At 37.1% G+C, this 19,451-nt stretch overlaps 1 protein-coding gene across 2 annotated transcripts in view; it reads left to right on the top strand.

Moving 5' to 3' along the window:
• The window catches only part of srcin1a (SRC kinase signaling inhibitor 1a), a 195,856-nt gene that overhangs the window by 165,761 nt on the left and 10,644 nt on the right, over nt 1–19,451 (top strand). Inside the window, exons 19-20 of one of the 2 annotated variants that reach the window (XM_051936423.1) lie at nt 9,631–11,028; nt 12,492–12,632. In XM_051936423.1, coding sequence (XP_051792383.1) covers nt 9,631–11,028; nt 12,492–12,632 — 1,539 coding nt within the window. Of the gene's footprint in view, nt 1–9,630; nt 11,029–12,491; nt 12,648–19,451 lie in introns of those variants that run through there. The other variant, XM_028819382.2, reaches the window with a different exon arrangement.

Genomic DNA, 19,451 nt, shown 5'->3' with positions numbered 1-19,451 from the left:
CCTGATCCTAAATAGATATATTATAATGAGGCAATATCCCTCCCGTAGTGATACGGCGGTAAGAAATCACTTAAGAGAAAATAAAGTAGCTTTCTTTAATGACAATTTCCGCGGCATAACGGACGAAAGGAAGCCAATGGCAAGACAATTACCGAAGTGGGAGTTCGATGTATACAGTCTGTCTTTTTCGTCGCTGCACTGAAAGGCTTTTCACGATCGGATAATGTTATCTCCCAATCGTCTGGTCTTCCCGGTGTGCCGGGCAATGTGCCAAGGCTTTGTACTCTTTCTCCATGTGCAGGCCTTTACTTAGGTAAATCATGCCATCCCAAACAAGGCAAAGAGAGGATTCAATTTCATGCACACAGAAATAGTACAATGCTCATTTCCGTAGTTGTCCCTTTCTGTCTTCTAATGCTTGCCTAGCAGTTCTAAATGCTGAGCCCCTGTGCGCTAAATCTAGCTCAACTATACATGTAGAAAGAAAAGAAAAACAGATTTAAAATATTTGCACAGAGCATAGTGACATTGCAATTATATTCTGATTACAGGTGGCCATTAAGAGCATGTCTGATCTGAGTTGAAATACAAGATGTCGATATGTTGTTTTGTATCTTTTACCCTTTCGCTTTTAAAACTGATATCACTAGAAATTCTTACCCTGAAAATGCCTTTTGCATGTTAAATTGAATTTCCTTCTTGACATATTTACGGTAGTTAACTTTATTTAAAGTGCTATAAACTTTTATAGACAGGGTTAAAATAAAACACATAATGTTAAATTGTACTGTGGGATCCTGGCTACTAATTCATCATTTAGTAATACTTTGCTGCAAGACAGTAATATTGCACATGACAATAGATGTAGTACTAGGGTGTTGTACCGTGTTAGCCATTATGAATGTAGAGAAAAGCCAAGCAAAATGACACCTTTTATTGGTTAACTAAAAAGATTGCAATATGCAATATGTAATCAAATGTAAATCAAATCGATGTAATCATTACATCTTGCCTGAAGAAGGGGCCTGAGTTGCCTCGAAAGTTTGCATATTGTAATCTTTTTAGTTAGCCAATAAAAGGTGTCATTTTGCTTGGCTTTTCTCTACATGACAATAGATTAAACCATTGCCAATTACAAGCATTAATAGCAACATTCCTAAATTTTATACTGGTGACCTTGGAACCTTGAAAGTGCCTAATATCTAGGAATATATTAGCTACTGGTATGAAATCAAATGTATAGAAGAGACTTTTGAAACAAAAAAGCAGAGGAAATAGTTAATTGAACAGTGATAAGTTTTTATAACTTACATCTGAAAGAGAGAGAATAAAGTACGCGGATGGCTGGGTAGAGAAAAATTAGATTGGGGAGCCATATTGGGAGCTTGTACTGAAATGAAGGCTTACCTACCTTCAATGTATCATATGACCATATGGCACTGCAGTGAAACTGTATCCTCTTACAGTCAATTGGTACCATCTGTATAGTCCAGAAGAACATGTCAGAATGATACTTTAGCATTGCATAAAATAAGTGACATTTTTGGCATGAAAATTCTGGTGGATGATGCAGACCTGAGAGAGACAATTTCAGTAGAGGCAGAGGCATCCTAAGCAGCTGTACAGAGGACATGAGTAAGGGAGAGAGACTGAGAGAGATTATAATGAGCATCAATATGAGGCTCTGCACGAGTCCTCTGATTTTGGTACGTGGCCACAAGCGATCTTGAATAGGATCCTGGCTTGGATTAGTTTGTGGAATTATCCATGGTGCATGCAGATTATGTTGCCTTTGACCCCAAAATAATGGTGTAAGGCAGAGCTGGCAGTGTAGATATACAGGTAGGGGATGTTGCAGAAAAAATCATCGGAGTTGCTTGCAAAGAGCCATGAACAATTGGAGCAGCATTGAAGGGCAACCAAAGGAGAGGACTGTCTTTGGTAAACTTCATGTGAGGGAGCAAAGGAGAGACTAAAACAGTATTAAAAAAGGTATCTCGGCATCAGTGTCAAATGCTCAACACCAAAAGCAGAAACACAGATCAGTTTTAAATTTTTGTTTAAAGGGCAAAGTGCTAAATCATAGTGTATTTAATTGTGATTTATGACAATGATGATAACTACTCTAAAACAGCGAGTTGTGCAAGATCATGCACCCTTAAAACTGCATCATAAAAAAAAAATCAACCGATGGGGTTCTTAAAAAGTCCTTTAGTCTTCAAGCCCCAAGGAAGTAAAGGTGCACACCTGAGCAAAGGTCTGGAGAAAACACTGCAGGGTGAAAGGACCGGCTAGCAGCACCAGGCAGAAAGAAAATTTCATCTACTCCAAAAAGAAGCATATTTCTCTATAAGACATTGCGTTGATCATATTATGAAAAACGGGAAAGAATTGAGTATGGTAATTAAGTTGAGTTTGCTATAAATATTTTAACAATAAATAAATTACTGACGTGAGTTTCCTACTTATGGAGTTACCACTACATATTGATTCTTTAGTGCAGTTGTCCTTTAAACCAGAGAGAAGCATTCATCACAGCACAGTTTGACCTCTTTATCTTCTGAGCTCCGAGTGACACCAAGTAAACGTTACTAAAAGTTAAGACTTTTTAAAAATCTAATATATAAGAAAATTCTCAATTAAAATGTTCTTATGTTGTTGTGTGAAACAGCTTGTTAAAACATGATGTGACTGTTTAGAAAATCTTTATCTGTTTTGTGTAGTGTACTGGGTGGCTGTTTCATTAGTTAGAAAAACAGTGAATTGTAATCTTTGAAAGGGCAATTCCGTAAGATTCATTCATCTACAATACAGTGGTGCCTTGGTTTGCGAACATAATTCGTTCCGGAAACGTGCTTGTAATCCAAAGCACTCGTATATCAAAGTGAATTTCCCCAATAAGAAATAATGGAAACTCGGATAATTCGTTCCACAACCCAAAAATATTCTTGTAAAAATGATTAATACAAAATATAAAGTAAAAATACATAAAGCAAATTAGCCTGTACTTTACCTTTGAAAAGAATTGTGGCTGGATTGAGGGAGACGAGAGAGGGGAGAGGAGGAGGAGGAAGATGAGGGTTATTGGGTAGGATGACTTTCACTATAACTAATGGAATCCCTGCTATATGTTGGCTCACTGGAATCTTTTTCTTTTTTTGCGACTTTAATAAGGAAACTCTCCAATGACAGTTTGCTTTTGCCTCCTTTCGAGGACTTGGTGGAAATGTGACATTGCATTGTCGTTAAACAGAGTCATTGCTCGCACAGCTACAGCCTTATTGGACACAAAATAAAAAAATGCTTTACGCACACACACATGGTCACAATGCTATAATAAACAGTATACGCTCCTACGGGTGTTGACTATACAAGTGAGGCACACCGACTGAGACCGAGAATGGGAGATTACCCACAATCCCGCAGCGAGCGAGCGAGCGAGAAGAACCTTCGGCTCAGTTGTGATCACGTGACGCTCGGCAGACAAAGCGTACACGTACTACTTGTATTGCAAGACCTCACTCATTTATCAAGTTAAAATTTATTAACAATTTTTGCTCTTGCAAAACACTCGCAGACTAAGTTACTCGCAATCCAAGGTTTTACTGTATTTGTTTTTATAACCTTCTTTTGTATTTAGAATGCATTCCAGGAGCACTGGGCATATGGCAGCAACCATCTTGGGTTAAATTTAGGTACATTCTCACATTGGGCAAATTCAGATTCATTATTTCAAACTGGATCGAGGTCCTTGGAATCGTGAGGCAGCGACACTGACTACCATCATGCTCAACTACAGAGGCGTGGCCAGCCTACCAAGTCTTTTTTAAAATAAATTGACTTTTTTTTTTTTTTTAAATTAGCTTACCATTCTGGGCCATGCCCCTGAAATTAGAAGTTAAAAATCAATGTAGACACAATTATCTTAATAAGGGTATGGCATTTTAAAGTAAAATAATATGTCCACATAGGACAAACCAGAGTCAGATTTCACCACAGCATAAAAATCACCCTCACTAGCAAGAAGTGTGATGAGAGGGAAAATAAGAACACGCACTGAATTAGATTTCAAAGAAAGAGATTAAACCAAGTTTTGAAGAGGGTGGACTTTTAAACTGTTTAATTGCAGAACACTCTGGACTTTCACATTCTTGCTGTCAATGCTAAATTTAGCTAAGAAGATATTCTGTAATCTCTCCTGCTGCAAGGCATCATTTAAGTTGCTTTGGACAAAGGTGTCTACTAAATAAAGAATAATGATCAAACACCTAGCACATAAGAAACAGCAGTACAGTAATACTCTAATCATAGAGCTTATCTAAAATGTTGTGAAGGAATTCTTTAAAGATTAAACCTTTTTTTTTTTTTTTTTTTTAATCCTGAGAGGTATGTGTTCACTGGTTTTGAGCAGCTGACAACATACTGAAGAACAACACAGAAGGACTGATGAAGAGTAAAAGATAATTTTTCTTTCAAAAAGTGATTGTATTTTCAAATACACTAACACAGACATTATGAACCTTAAAGGTTAAGTTCAATATTTTTCAAGTCAAGGTTATTTTTTCACAATCATGATATATATTAAATTAGCACATAAAATTGTTTTCAAAAGTGTAGCATTTTTCATACATTATTAAAATACCTTGTCTGTTCTTTCAGTTTATAATGGAGCTGTAGGGTGAAAGAGAAAGCACTAAAACTTACCAAATTCTACAGAAGCCGAGAGAGGACGTGCAATATCGTTATTTTTTTAAATTGTTTCCTTGAGATAACAGACTAATTTTATCAAGATCTCAATAAAACAAAAGATCTTGTCTTCTCGAAATTATGAAATAATTGTATCTGATGTTTAATGTTTAGCTTATTGAAGCCACGTCCTGTTTGAAATGGCAAGAGAAATATAACGATATTGCACGTCCTCTCTTGGCTTCCGTAAAATCCACCTACTCTGAAGTGGAAAAAGTTTTGATTTAAGAAAACATGCCTTCGATGTTTATGAAGCATCCTTGTAATAATGAAAAAAAACTAGAAATAATGATTTTATCACTGATTCTTGGCATTTCTTGCTCATTTGTCTCCTTGCAGCATCTGTTGTGGGTGGAGGTACAACCCAACACCAAAGGCCCCTTAAATTCTGTGTTAGTTTTCATGGCCTAGTGAGATGCTTCCTGCGTGGCAGTGTAATGAAAAGAGCACATATGACTTCGTAAAATAAGAGGTGTCATTTTGATTGACTTTTCACTACATTCATAATGGCTAACACGGTACAACACCCTAATGCTACAGACATACAAGACACCAAAATGTACCACTTCTACATGGAATTGAAGACCCGTGGAAGAAACTGGCACACATGGACAGTGACATCTTACCAATGTTGTTTCTTGTCCTAGAGTGTGTATATAAACACAGGGAATTCCAGTTTCTGTATTACATCTCGCCTGAAGAAGGGGCCTGAGTTGCCTCAAAAGCTTGCATATTGTAATCTTTTTAGTTAGCCAATAGAAGGTGTCATTTTGCTTGACTTTTCACTACATTCATAATGGCTAACACGGTATAACACCCTAGTACTACTATACACATAACAAGAAATCTGAAACTAATTACACTGCATTCTATTTTTAATAAAAGCCTTAGATTTTTAAAAAGGGTGAAGCCACCTTTTCCATGGTGTGTCCTGTGTACACACACACAAAAAAAACTTACAGAATGAAATACGCAGAATGTGCAATAGAGCAGACTGAAGTGCCACAAACCAGTTATCGATTTTTTTAAATGGATGATGCCCTTTTTGAAGATGTGGTAATAAAAGAACCTGAGTATAATGTTTTTGAGTGAGTCAATTCACTGAGCTTCAATAAATCTGTAATCTAATCTGTAAATACACGGACATGTAAACTCGTTGTAGAACCTGCCGCTGTAAGGCAGGAATGACAGCTCTACACTAGCACTCTGTGTGTGTGTGTGTGTGTGTGTGTGTGTGTGTGTGCGTGCGTGCGTGCGTGCGTGCGTGTGTGTGTGCGTGTGTGTTTGCCTTGCAATGGACTGCCACCCTGTCCTATTGCTGTTCTGATGCTTGCTGGGATATGCTCCAGCTGCCCTGCGAACCTGCACTGGATAATAGAGTTAGGAAGATAGATAAATGGATGCCTATAATATCTGTTTAGTTCTTGTTACTCGATTACATGCGATGCAAATTAACACCTCCGGGGCTGAAGGGGTGACATGGAGGAAGACAAACGGGGTAGCTGGAGATGTTAGGCACATAGCTGGTCTCCTTTTAAAATGGCTCTCTCAAGAGTGGTTTGCTCTTTAGTATTTTTTACCTTCTTAAAATAACATGATTTGTTTTGTAATATGCATGATCTCAGAATGCGGATAAATACTCAATAAAGTTTTTGGCTTGAAAAATGGATGAATTTGATGCTTTTTAAGGTTATGTTTTTATAATGCAACATGGGTATCTAAGAGCTCCAAAATAAAATGAAAGTGCAAACTAGTATTTGTTTTTGATTTAAAAAATATGCCTCTCTTTAGAATGCAATTTCATGTGGTAAACTAATGCATACCATGATTGTGAAGAAATAAGTTTGACTTGAAAAATATCAATCTTAGCCTTTAAATGAACATTTTACTCTTCAAATATACGTAAAGATTCTCTAAAATGTGGTAATTGTGTATGCAAACTTAAATATTAACATACCAGTAACGGCGTACTGCATGATAACGTGCAGTGAATACACTTGACTTATAATTTTCATCCTCTTTCTCTGTACGTTTAGCATTCGTTTGCTCAGAGGTTGATGCGCTTGCTGCTTCCTGAGTAGCTCTTCTTTTTTCCACCCTAGCGGCCGCTTCTTTTCTTCTTCCATCGGCATCCTTTCGTGTTAAAACTGATTAAGTCGTTTTTTTTGTGTTGCAATTACTTAGTATGTTTTCCTTGATTTTTCACTTAAGCTGGCACTTAGATGTTCAATCTGCCTCAAGAATGATTTAAGATATGAAGAGGTAGGGGAAGTGACGGTGAAGGTAGTAGGGATGGGAACAGTGCCTGTACGCGTGTGTTGCAGAGTTGATTCTACAATAAAATTAAATAAAAATAAAGAGGAATAAAAATCATCACGCCAAAAGTGGATATTAGACGTCACGTAGTATATGTGTACCAAATTTCAGGGCAATAGTTCAAATGGTTTGCGAGCTGCAGATGATTTAAAATCTTGGACAGGCATACAAGCAACCACGGTAGCGTATTATATAAGAAGATAGCTCATTAGCAACAATGTGTAGAAAATATCAGAAAAAAGCTTGGAGTGAGATTCAGTTTTCCACCTGCAAGATGGAACATAGAGGTCTGCTTCAGAGACTCAAAGAGGTCACATGTTTTAATGTCTTCCAGTCAGCTAAACAAGAGTTCTGCATTTCAGTTTTCTTTTTGTTCAGTTGTAATCTAAATGGAATTTAGAATTACATCGGTTTAGATACTTATTAAGCATGGGAGGTATTTTCTGCAAAAAAGAAAATTAAAATTATAAAATGAAAGTGCAATCTCTCTTTTGCAGTTTCTTTTTAAAAGTCTGCATGCAAGAATGCTGCAAAAATTAAAATTAAAATGAAATAACTCCATTTGCAATTTCATTTTCAAAGTCTTCACACAATAATGTTGCAAAAATTAAACAATAAAATAACCCGATTTGCCATTTCATTTCCAGCCTGAACAGCAATGAAGCTACAAAAATGAAAAACAAAATGCATTTTTCACTTCATATTTTCATTTTCAATTTCTCAACATGCAAACAATGCTGCTCAATGGTGGAGCTTTTGGGTCCGTGTACTTTTTGGTATTTGAAATTTCATTTTAGAAGCAAAAACGAAAAAACGAAAATGAAAGGAATTTTCAGATTTTGATTTTTGATTAAAGAATAAAATGATGGAAAATAAGGTATTTTTTAATTCTGTGGTAACAAATAGCAGTCATAAACTTAAAATTTCACATACTTTTCTGGATTCATTTGTGATTCAAATAATGAAAGTGTAATAGCTCAAAAACAACAAAACAGACGCATTTTCGTTGTCTGGCACCAGAGGTGGTACTTCTTCTGCGCGATATTTGATGACACGTGCAAACAGTTCTCCTCACAACTCATCGACCGACGGCCTTGAAGTTGAAGTTGTTTTTCAGAACATTAAAAATCAATGTTCACTCCAGGACGAGGACGTGACTGTAGAAAAACTGAGTCGCATCTTTCAGGTAAAAATACAAGCTTTGCAAACTTTGCTTCATTAATGTAGCAGTTCTTTTATGAACGTTATTGTTGTTACTTACTATAAAACAGTTAACATTTGGTGATTTCATTTACTAACACTAAGTCTGGTAAATTTTAATCACGTTGCTCTCCTAATGTGTTACATTTGTGTGCACTGTTAATACTCGAAACGATTACTAGCTATAGTAGCTGGTAAAAGTCAATGAGCAACCATTCAAAATGCTAGCACTATAAAAATTGCCAGACTTAGTGTTAGTAAATGAAATCACCAAATGTTAGCTGTTTCGTAGTAAGTAACAACTATAACGTTCATAAAAGAACTGATACATCAATGAAGCAAAGTTTGCAAAGCTTGTATTTTTAACGGAAAGATGTGACTCAGTTTTTCTGCAATCATGTCCTCGTCCCGGAGTGTCACTCTTTCACTGTTCCGAAAAGCAACGTAATGGTCCATCCTCTGCTGATACCATGCAGTGTAACTTCAAGGCCGTCAGTCGATGTGTTGTGAGGAGGACTGTTCGTAGGTATCGTCAAAAATCGCGCAGAAGAAGAAGTACCTCCAGTTTCAGACAACAAAAATGCGTCTGTTTTGTTGTTTTTGAGCTATAACACTTTCATTATTTGAATCACAAATAAATCCAGAAAAATATGTGTAATTTTAAGTTTATGACTGCTATTTGTTACCACAGAATTAAAAAATACCTTATTTTCCATCATTTTATTCTTTAATCAAAAATCAAAATCTGAAAATTCCTTTCATTTTCGTTTTTTCGTTTTTGCTTCTAAAATGAAATTTCAAATACCAAAAAGTACACGGACAGATTATTTCATTTTAATCTTAATTTTTGCATCATTCTTGTGAGTACACTTTGAAAATGAAATTTCAAAAGAGAGATTGCATTTTCATTGTATAATTTTCATTTTCTTTTTTGCAGAAAATATTTCCCATAATTAAAGGTGTAATGAGGAAACACTATTTAGTGTCTGCTGCCTTATACTTCCAAAGGTTTGATTGTTGGTGCTATCAATGTGGGTTTTGCACCTATTCCCAATTTTTGTTTTTAGGTTACCTTCCATATTCCCAACCCATGCAAATTTGGTCAATTAACCAGTTTAAACTTGTTGTGTGTTGCTACGTACATCTTTATCAACCTGCTATGGAATGGTTGGTAACTGTCTTGTGCCTGGTGATTATGGAAGCAGCTAGGTTTCCATTAACATGGAATAGACCAAGAGCAGGTTCAGAAAATGGATACTTGCATTACAAGCAGGTGGTGTGTGTGGTTAGCCATCAGTAATTTTTTAATTATGATGTATTTTAGGGTATTATTTTAGTAAACTTCACCTGATTATTCTTGCTCCATAGACTGCTGATGTGAAAACTCGAGTCCCCAAAATTGTGTTGACAGAGTGGGTTTCAGCACCATCATCTCCCACTGAGAATTTTCTAGTCGAAAATGGTTTCTATCAGGAGATGAGTCCTGATTGTGTGTCAAAGCATGAGGAAGTAGTTGCCAAAGCTCAGATGGATGTACCAGTGCTTGTAGAAGATATTCTTGAAGAATTTTCATCTAATCTTCAAATTCCTCCCCAGTGGTATTCAAAAAGCTTAGTTTCTACAAAGTGCCTTGACAATGTGTTCCTCAGTTGTACATGGGCTGAAGGAGTAAATAAACATGACAGCCTAGGCGGTAATATCAATCAGTTGGAGCATTCAGAAACATCATCTGAGAATCACTACAGCAAAGCAATACCTTGCCTTAAAGAAACAGCATCCCAGGATTATGAATGGAATGGAGAGGATGAAGTAATACATGAAATACTGGCTTTTATCATAAGCGACAGGCATATCAAAGCTTTGACTGATATTGAAGTAGCACAGCTTGAAAAGGAAAATATGTATGTCCAGAATATATCTATAGGAAGCAGTGGTATTGAAGATAATGAAAGAGAGCCAGCTTTCATTATTCTAGACAAGCCTATGGACATAAAAACAGCTTATAAGCATCTTTTAATGATAATTGAAGAAGGGAATACAGGATTTCACAAATATTACAAAAGTTCCAATCCCATAAGTAATTCTTTCAAAACTACAGAACTAGAAGGTGAAAAAGTGTTTCTTGTGACTCATGTACCTTTATCATCTGAAAGTGGAAAGGATAGACCAGATGGTAACATAGATACACCTGTTCCAAGACCCAGATCTTTCGTCACATCAGATAGACATCTCAAGAACATCCAAATGCCAACAATCAACTTTTCACAGTTGGAATTAAATGCATTGAGTAGGGCAATTGAGATTGGATGTCAAACTGGCAGTAAAACAGTTGAGTTTCTTGATAATTATGAAGAGACAATGAGCACTTCTACCAATATTAAGCAAAAAGATGTGAATGAATACGATTTAAATCAGCAAAGCCAGTGGAACACTACCAGAGAGCTAAAGACAGAAACCGTTCCAAAACCTGAGTGGCTTGTAGGTCAAGGACATTCTATGAATGAAGAAAGCCAGTGCCTGGAAATCAAGAGAGAAACGTTAAAAAAGCTTGACAATTTAGAAAAAACCATTCAGGAACTGGAGAGCACAATCATGGAAATCAGTAGTCATCCCTCAGTAGGCCAAATCTTCTCAAAAGACTACCTGGAAAAGCAGGCGACAGCAGATGAGAAAAATGAGGACTCTACAGCTGGTGTGAGTGTACCACCCAGGAAAAAACCAGTGCTTCCACCCAAACCATCTGTGCTCCCACCAAGCTCCCAAAAGGTGCAGCTTATTCTTCCACTTACTACGGGCTTCCATTGTGTCTACAGTGTTTAGGAATTCTCTCTGAATGTCTGTATTCCTGCTGCAGTTATCCAAACATTTGATTGTGTGTTTCTTCCTTAGTCGTTGCTCTCTCCTTGTCTCTCTCCTTTTCTTGCTTCTCTTAAAAACTGTGTCTCAAATGTGAAAACATATCAACAGTTTTTTTAAAATCATTTTGAAGTTCTGCTACCTGTTTTCACTTGTCCATAAAATAAATCAACACTCTACTTTTCTATGACGGGGTCATCCCTCATCAACTATTGACCTGCAGTTTTTGAAATCTTGCATTTCAGTGTGTAGCCTTGCTTTTTAATTCATCTTTCTGAATTCCTGTATACTCTTCTCTCCATTAATTTTGTGGAATGTGTTTGTGTGACTGAAATGTAAGCAGGTATTTTGATTGTGTGTTACTTATTATACTGACCTTCTACATTTGCTGGTGGCTGCCTGCTTTCTGTGCTGAAATTGTGCTTTACTATGAAACCACAAACTGAAAATTCTGATTTATTTTTGGAAAATTATGCTGTATAATATGGGCATTGCCAATTTTGTAGTACTGATGAATGCTGATTGGCATTTTTATGCTATTTTTGTCTCACTTCTCCAGGTACGTGGGTTTCATTCCTGACCTGGCTATTGTCTAAGTGGAGATTTACATGTTTTCTCCATAATTATGTGTGTTTTTGACATAAATAGCAGAAGCTAATGCAGTGCAAAGTGATCCACTGATTGAAGTCTTTCTCAGTAACATTACTTCACCTTTGTGTGTATTCCTCTTAGCCTTGTGCACTTTGTGGCAGACAACGAGGGACCTTGTGCACTGTGTTTTGGACATTTGGAGTCCGTGTCTGTCTGCCTCGAGGCAGGTCTTTCACCTGTTATCTTTAACGGGTCCCTGCCTTGGAACAGGCAGAGAGTCCCATCTGGGATGCCATGTGAAAGACCAGCCACGACACAGACAGACACGGACTCCAAATGTCCAAAACACAGTGCACAAATCACCACACTAAAACTCAGTCCTTTTCCTTCCTTCAGCCGACCTCCACTCCTCTCTTGCAAGCTCCCACCCTGGATTTGCTCCAGGTGCTCTGTGATGGTCTTCCGGCAGCACTTCCTGGTGTGACAGAAATGCTGTCCTCCAGGGCTCCAGGATCGTCCAGGTGCCCCCTGGTGGTGGACACGGACCCCCACAGGGTTGAGCCTCCCAGCTCCATATCCGTGGCCCTGATGGAATCCAGGGTTGGCTGTCCTCTTGCAGCCAGGGAAAGATAGTGTCCCTCTTCCGATCCGTCCATGTTCCAGGCGTCCCGGTGGGGCAAGGTCCCTGGTCGTCTGCCACAACTTTATTGGACAGTACTTTACGTGTTTATTCAATGTCAGTCTTTTTTTTCTGCTCATTGCTTACTTGGTTTTTCCAACAGACTTCCAATGTATCATCTCCATCCAGTCGAGCAATCCACTCAGCAGCTTCGAGGCTGAAGCACATTCAACAGAGCAGCCCAGAGAAGACCAAGTCACTGAAACAGCGTGAAGAATATGTGAAGGTTCAAGGCCAGCAGCAGGTATTTCACTTCTGATGGACTTTTATGTAGGAAGAGGGATCTAGACAGCAACCTCACTGCCTTCATAGATGATGTTTCTAATGATTACTGTGCCATTTACAAGCTTCAAAATGGTGGGGTTAATTTCTGTTCCAACTATTATAGTGTAGAGAGGCTGGAGACAGCATGGCCAAGTATCTAGCTCACTGCTTCTGTCAATGATCCATGCATTATACAGTGGCAGCCTATTTTCTCCCTGCTCTGTATGTTCATCTGCAGGAGTTGAGAACTATAAAAAGTGCTCCTTCCTTCATTTGTCTTATGAAGAGCCCTATGCTTTCAAACAGCTTCCAGAACAAGAATTTTTTTATTCCTTTAGAAAGAGAAGAAATGTACATCTTCTACTCACAAAAAACACACCCAAGAAAATGGTGTATACAAAAAAACTGAGCTTCCATTTTTACTGCTTGTGAAGAGTGCAAGCCACTCAATGTTTGAAAGTCGTCATACGAAATGAATGACCTACCAAATTTATAATAATGTGCATCTGTTCTTAAGTTAAAGTGAAGCTTCACAAGCCAGTCTATCGTGCAGTCTGTGAGTGCTGAGATGGCATTAAATGAGGTGAGAAGCTCTGTAGAGTTCCCACTCTAAAAATCTTTTCACATTCATATCACTTAAATTAGGACTGACATGGTGACTCAGTTTTCTTCTGTATAGACAGATATGTGGTTCTGATGTCTGGCTATATACCGAAACTGCCTCTTTGAAAATATCTTCTGGTTAGATTCTGTCAAGGTGGACAGATCTGCTTGACTGAGCACACTAATCAGCTCCAAAGGCTGGCCATTAAGGGACTTGAACATGGAAAATTGAAAGAAAAGCATCCAGAGTCTTCCTACATCAAGACAAGGCATAACATATTACTTCAAATAGGCAGTCAGGTGGAATATCTTGGAAGAGAGAAAAATATTTATCATATAAAATGCAAGTGTTGTGAAGCATTACCCCAGAGCCAACATCTTTTTAGTATATGACGGCGAACAAAGTTCATTGAATTAAATACATAATCTATCAAACCTTATGAAATCGGGAAAAATGTTAGCCCAAGGATTGTTAAAGTATTGCCAATCAAAAAATGTTCATATCATGGAATTGATACATAGTGGCATTCAAAATTTTATTTTGAGGGTCTTGTTTGACATCGTCAGTGTTGCACACTGATCATTTAAAAAACAGCAGTTGAATTAAACTTTAGAAGCCAACACAATAAATACTGATGGAACCATGTTTGCATTTAACAGATGTTACAAAGGTTAGTTTATGTTCATAATGTCTCCTTCAGCTAGTTCAGGCATGAAGGGATAAAATCTTGTATGGCAACAACAACAACAACATTTATTTCTATAGCACATTTTCATACAAATGATGGAGCTCAAAGTGCTTTACAAGATGAAGAAAGAAAAAAAAGGCAAAATAAATTAAGATTTAAAATTAGGGAATGCTAATTAGCAAAGAATAAAAGTAAGGTCCGATGGCCAGGGAGGACAGAAAAAAACAAAAACCTCCAGACGGCTGGAGAAAAAAAATAAAATCTGCAGGGGTTCCAGGCCACAAGACCACCCAGCCCCCTTTAGGCATTCTACCTGACATAAATGACCTCAATCAGTCCTCATTGTATTCAGGGTTCTCATGGAAGAACTTGATGATGACGGTCATGTGGACCTCTGGCCTTTAATCCATCAATGTAGGGACATCACGGTGCTTTGATTAGGTGGTGGTGGTGCAGATCACACCACAAAAAAACGGAAAAAGAACAGAAGAGAGAGTAGGGGTTAGTACAGATTTTGGAGCCACCATGAATAATAATGATAATTAATTGAATATACATAGTATCAGGATTAAACTAAAATGAAACTATGAGAAAGCCATGTTAAAGTAATGTGTTTTTAGCAGTTCTTTTAAAGTGCTCCACTGTATTAGCCTGGCGAATTCCTATTGGCAAGCTATTCCAGATTTTAGGTGCATAACAGCAGAAGGCCGCCTGCCTCACCACTTCTTTTCAGTTTAGCTCTTGGAATTCTAAGCAGACACTCATTTGAAGATCTAAGGTTATGATATGGAGTGTAAGGTGAAAGGCATTCTGAGATATAAGATGGAGCAGATTATTGAAGGCTTTGTAAACCATAAGCAGTATTTTAAAGTCATTTCTAAATGACACAGGTAACCAATGTAATGACATCAAAACTGGAGAAATGTGCTCGGATTTTCTTTTCCTAGTTAAGATTCTAGCAGCTGCATTCTGCACTCATTGCAATCGATTGATGTCTTTTTTGGGTGGTCCTGAGAGGAGTGTGTTACAGTAATCTAGTCGATTGTTGACAGCATAAATGTTCAAAGACCCCCAGTCCTCGCTTCATCGGAGCAGTTGACGTTAGTCCAGATTGTCTGTCTTCTTTTACCTGACCTCTTCTGCCACACAACAGCAACTTCTTGTTGGCTGAATGTGTCTTTTTCTCACCTTTATTCTTTTACTCTTCTGAAGAAATTAACCTTTGAAGTTATATTTCACATCTTTTTCATTTGAAATAAAGTTGGCTTTTTTCCAGGTCAAGTGAGTTAATGTTTTTATAATAATTGTCCTGTCATGCTCTGCAGTATGTCATTCATATGGACATAAACATGACATGTTAACATGTTGTTGAATCGAAAATGTTACTAAATAACAAAACCTCATCGAAAGATCCTCTATTTTCGGTAGTGTTATTTGCAAAGCTGTTGCCTCTTAATGATCTGTGAAGCTGACTTTTTTATTTGTTCCATTGTGAAGAATTCTGATATAATAGTAAAAAGAGTTCCATAATCATATCAAATCTGCTTAAATGGGAAATTTCAGAAAGTCAGGGTTTTTGCGATCAGCCATACGTGGGTAGAGTCCTAAGGTTAGCACCAATAATATTTATTATGTGTTAGACACTTAAGGCTTGTCAGAGGCTGGTCACTATGCATCAGAATAAAAACTCATAGGTGTAAAGTCAGTTTGGTGAATCATCACGTCTGTTGTTTGCAGAGCTAATAAACAATGAAAGGTACTTTGATACACGTGACCTTAGACACTACAGCAGAGAGCTCCCACTCCGCATCTGAAAAGCTACAAAAGTGGCCAGTTTTTGATCTTACCAGACTGCTTTATAAGTAGAAGCCATTCTTGGTGTTTAATGGAACACAAGGCTCTCTCTCTTTTATACATTTTATTATTTGTAAAAATATACATTACAAGAGAAGTGCTATAAGCATCAAACATACATTGCTATTGAGAAAATATATATAAAAAATACTTTTTAAAAACCACGCTTATATTAAGTTAAAAAGTGTACTCAAAAGTAAAAAATAAGTCTCTCATACATCACTCGTAAAAAAAATAAAAGATGGGCGCTTTTGCAAAGATTTTTTTTTTGAATGTTTTATTTTATGAGTGATGTATGAGAGACTTGTTTTTTACTTTTTAGTACACTTTTCAACTTAATATAAGCGTGGTTTTTAAAAAGTATTTTATATATATATATATATGTATATATATATATATTTCAACTTTTTAGTCTTGGGTTTATTTTAGTATAATTTTGTAATCAATATTTAACACTTCCTTTGACGTTTATATGCACACATCTTCATACAAGATGCAAAAAGGATATTTTTAATCATTACTAGCACCATCTATTGGTGAAATCTTGAATTATTCTTCATATGAAAGTTTAATTTCTTAATTAACATGGATTAATTGATCAATTAGTGAAACTGATTATTGATTCATGTATTGTCATCGGAAGTGAGTAAGTGTGCAAAATTTCAAGTCATTTGGACAATAGGAAATGGGTTAAATATCAATTACAAGATTTGTATTAGACAACAAACAGGTGAAGTTAATATAAGCGTGGTAATAATAAAAAGAAGAAAAAAATCAGCCCAATCAGTAATCCAATCAATGCCATTTGTCTCACAAACAGTTAAGATTTGCACACTAAAACCCCCTTCTCATGTTCAGTTCTGTGAAGCATACTTTGACATGGGAACAGATTCAGAAGATACTCAAGTCCCATTTAGGTCTATTTTTGGGGGCTTGGGCAGGTTGTAGATCAACCAGACCAGCAGTATCATCCATTGACCGGGGTCTTTCTTGGACCGAAGGAGCCTCTACACTACATCCATACTGATCATCATGCAAGCTGTCTGGGCTCTGATTTGTTTCTTTTTTAAACTGAAACTTAATTAGGAGGTGGGATGATGGCTTTTCTATTTAGTGAGGTGAGGATTACATCTTCAATGGGAGATAACAGCCACTAGATAAAAGTTTAATGGGAAAAGATTTGCTTTAAATGTATCTCCATATGGGTGAGTTGATGTTTACGTATCTGATAATGTAATGAGAATATTAGATAAACAAAAATTCACTGGGCCAGAATGAATTGGAACCTTTTAGGCCCATTTTTTTTTCTTGTCATTTAAGTTTTTTCTTCAAATGAACACACACAAGTGCATAGAGCACATAACTCAATTTATTAAACCATCATTTAACAGTGCAGTTTGCATAATTATTTAAATGACCATGTTCTTACGCCCTGAGCGGCCCGGTACCGGGCCAAGTGATTGTTTAAAAGTTTTTCGCCATACTGTGCCACACACAGACCCAAGCATCAGCTGTCGACTTCACATTCCTAGTATTCAAATTGTTATAATGTTTATGGTTGACTTTTATTTCGGTATGAAATCATACGTGTGGGGTTTCATAAATTGTCACAAAACATATTTGAAAAAAATCGTAATAATTATTCTGTCGAAGGAATACCCAAGTGTTATGCACCAACTAAAAAGATAGATTTCCACCAATGTGATGATCCTTCCCACACAAGCTATAAGCTGAAAATAGGAAACAGTGTTACACCATTCTTCGGATTTTTCGCATATTACTTCACAAAACAACAGCAAATATCTACAAATGACACGTCAGTACTTACAGTAGATTCTCCTGATCAAAACAAGTTCAAGCACATTATTGTACAATGCATCAATCATGAGATATCCTCCAAATGAGAGAAGTCAGGAGGTCACCTGTGGTAAGTACCGCCTCACATTTCTGGGCCATTAGCTCGGACTCAATAGGTCACACACTTTATACCATCGGATGGCAGCGACTGCGACGTCTCCAACGATATGTAGAAGTCCAAATATGAACATAAGGAGACACGGCTGAGGACATGTAGAATGGAAAAACACAATTTGAAGCAGGAGCAAACAATACAAATAGTTTAATGTAAATGTTTAGGTGGGATAGGGGGGTACTTGGGATAAGAGTGTATTAGGGGGAGGGGGTTTGGAGTTTTTATAAGATATTTTTCACTGTTTTATGTGCAAAAAAATTGTTCTGAACCTGGATCCCGTTTGGATCCCATATTTCTTTGTGTTATCAACATGAAACTTTAGACAGGTACAGTTGACATGTCTGGAAACGCCTCGGAGGTGAATAAACTGCCCTGACATTACTTGTACATGAGCAAAACTGTATCAGAAAACAGAAATGTGAAGATAATACCGTGAGTGCCTTTTATCCTAGTTTAGCAGCAGTTTAAATTTGACACAAACACATATTCTGTCTCATTTAAGAAGTTATCTGTCAGGTTTTAGTGAACAATTGTCTGTCCTGTCTTTATTTTTTGAATAACAAGGCTTTATGGTGGGGTACCCCCCATGTAGAGATTGCTGAAAAATGCCCCCAGGGTTTAAGGGGTACCAGCTTTTAATTAAAAAATTGGGCTGAGAAAAAAACAGCAGCCACTGCAATTATGCCTTACAGTTGGTCCAATTACCACTTACTAGTCATATTAAATGATATTGTCATCACTTAGTGATTATTTAAGGTATTTATGAAGTCAGTCTCTGGAATATTCTCTGTCTCCAAGCATTAGGCTAAATTGCCAAGTGAAAGTTGTCCTTTACCAGACAGTCTTCTAGAGTTTTCCCCTAGGCTAAAGTTATGACTTGTTGTCTTAATTGCTTTTTCTGGATTATCTGATGCAGTTATTATTGCTAACCATCACTACTCAAATGGATTAGGATAATAAAGTGCATAGTAGCCTCCTCAGCTCAGTACGTGTGAACTGTAAATGTTTTTTGTTCTGAATAATAGCACTGCCCTGTATGGGTGTCCACGCTACTCAGGTCTCAGCTCAAGGTAATGAAGACAATATTTATTCTTCCTTCTCCATAAGACATCTATTCCCTAATCAGAGATGACCTGTGACCTTATCATTCCTATTGTATAAACCTTATCCATCTTCGTGTCCATTGACAGGTCATCTTAGAAGCATGTTTTTCAGAGAAAACTGCTTACAAAAAAATCATTGTAACCCGAGCAATGCACTTGCCCTCACAATAATGTCATTGTTGCTTTGCTGTTAAGATGTCGTGTCTCTAGTACAGCCAACTGGCACCACCAATAACTACAGCTAAATATTCAAGAACACATTCAAGTAAAGAGCATAAGCACCTAACATTGAGACTAGCTTGCAGAATTATCACAAAAACTCAACCTTTATGGTTTGCAGCAAACCTGTCTAACTTTAAAATTGCATTTTTTATATCATCTGTGTTTTTGTTGCTCAGTTAGGTACAGGAATTCACTAGTGATCAGCCAGGGAGCCAAAGGCAGGGCTTGGGTCTGCGGAATTGGGCGCCAATGCCTTGTTCATCTGACCACAGCGCTCACCTTTATGTTTTCATTATGTTATTAAACTACTGGAAGTAATACTGCTACTAGTTATGAGTGCAATGAAATTCTTGACT

This window comes from Erpetoichthys calabaricus, chromosome 14, assembly GCF_900747795.2.
Source record: "Erpetoichthys calabaricus chromosome 14, fErpCal1.3, whole genome shotgun sequence".
Lineage (NCBI taxonomy): Eukaryota > Metazoa > Chordata > Cladistia > Polypteriformes > Polypteridae > Erpetoichthys > Erpetoichthys calabaricus.
Note: the sequence above shows the minus strand (reverse complement) of the source record. Positions and strands in the feature narration are given on the sequence as shown.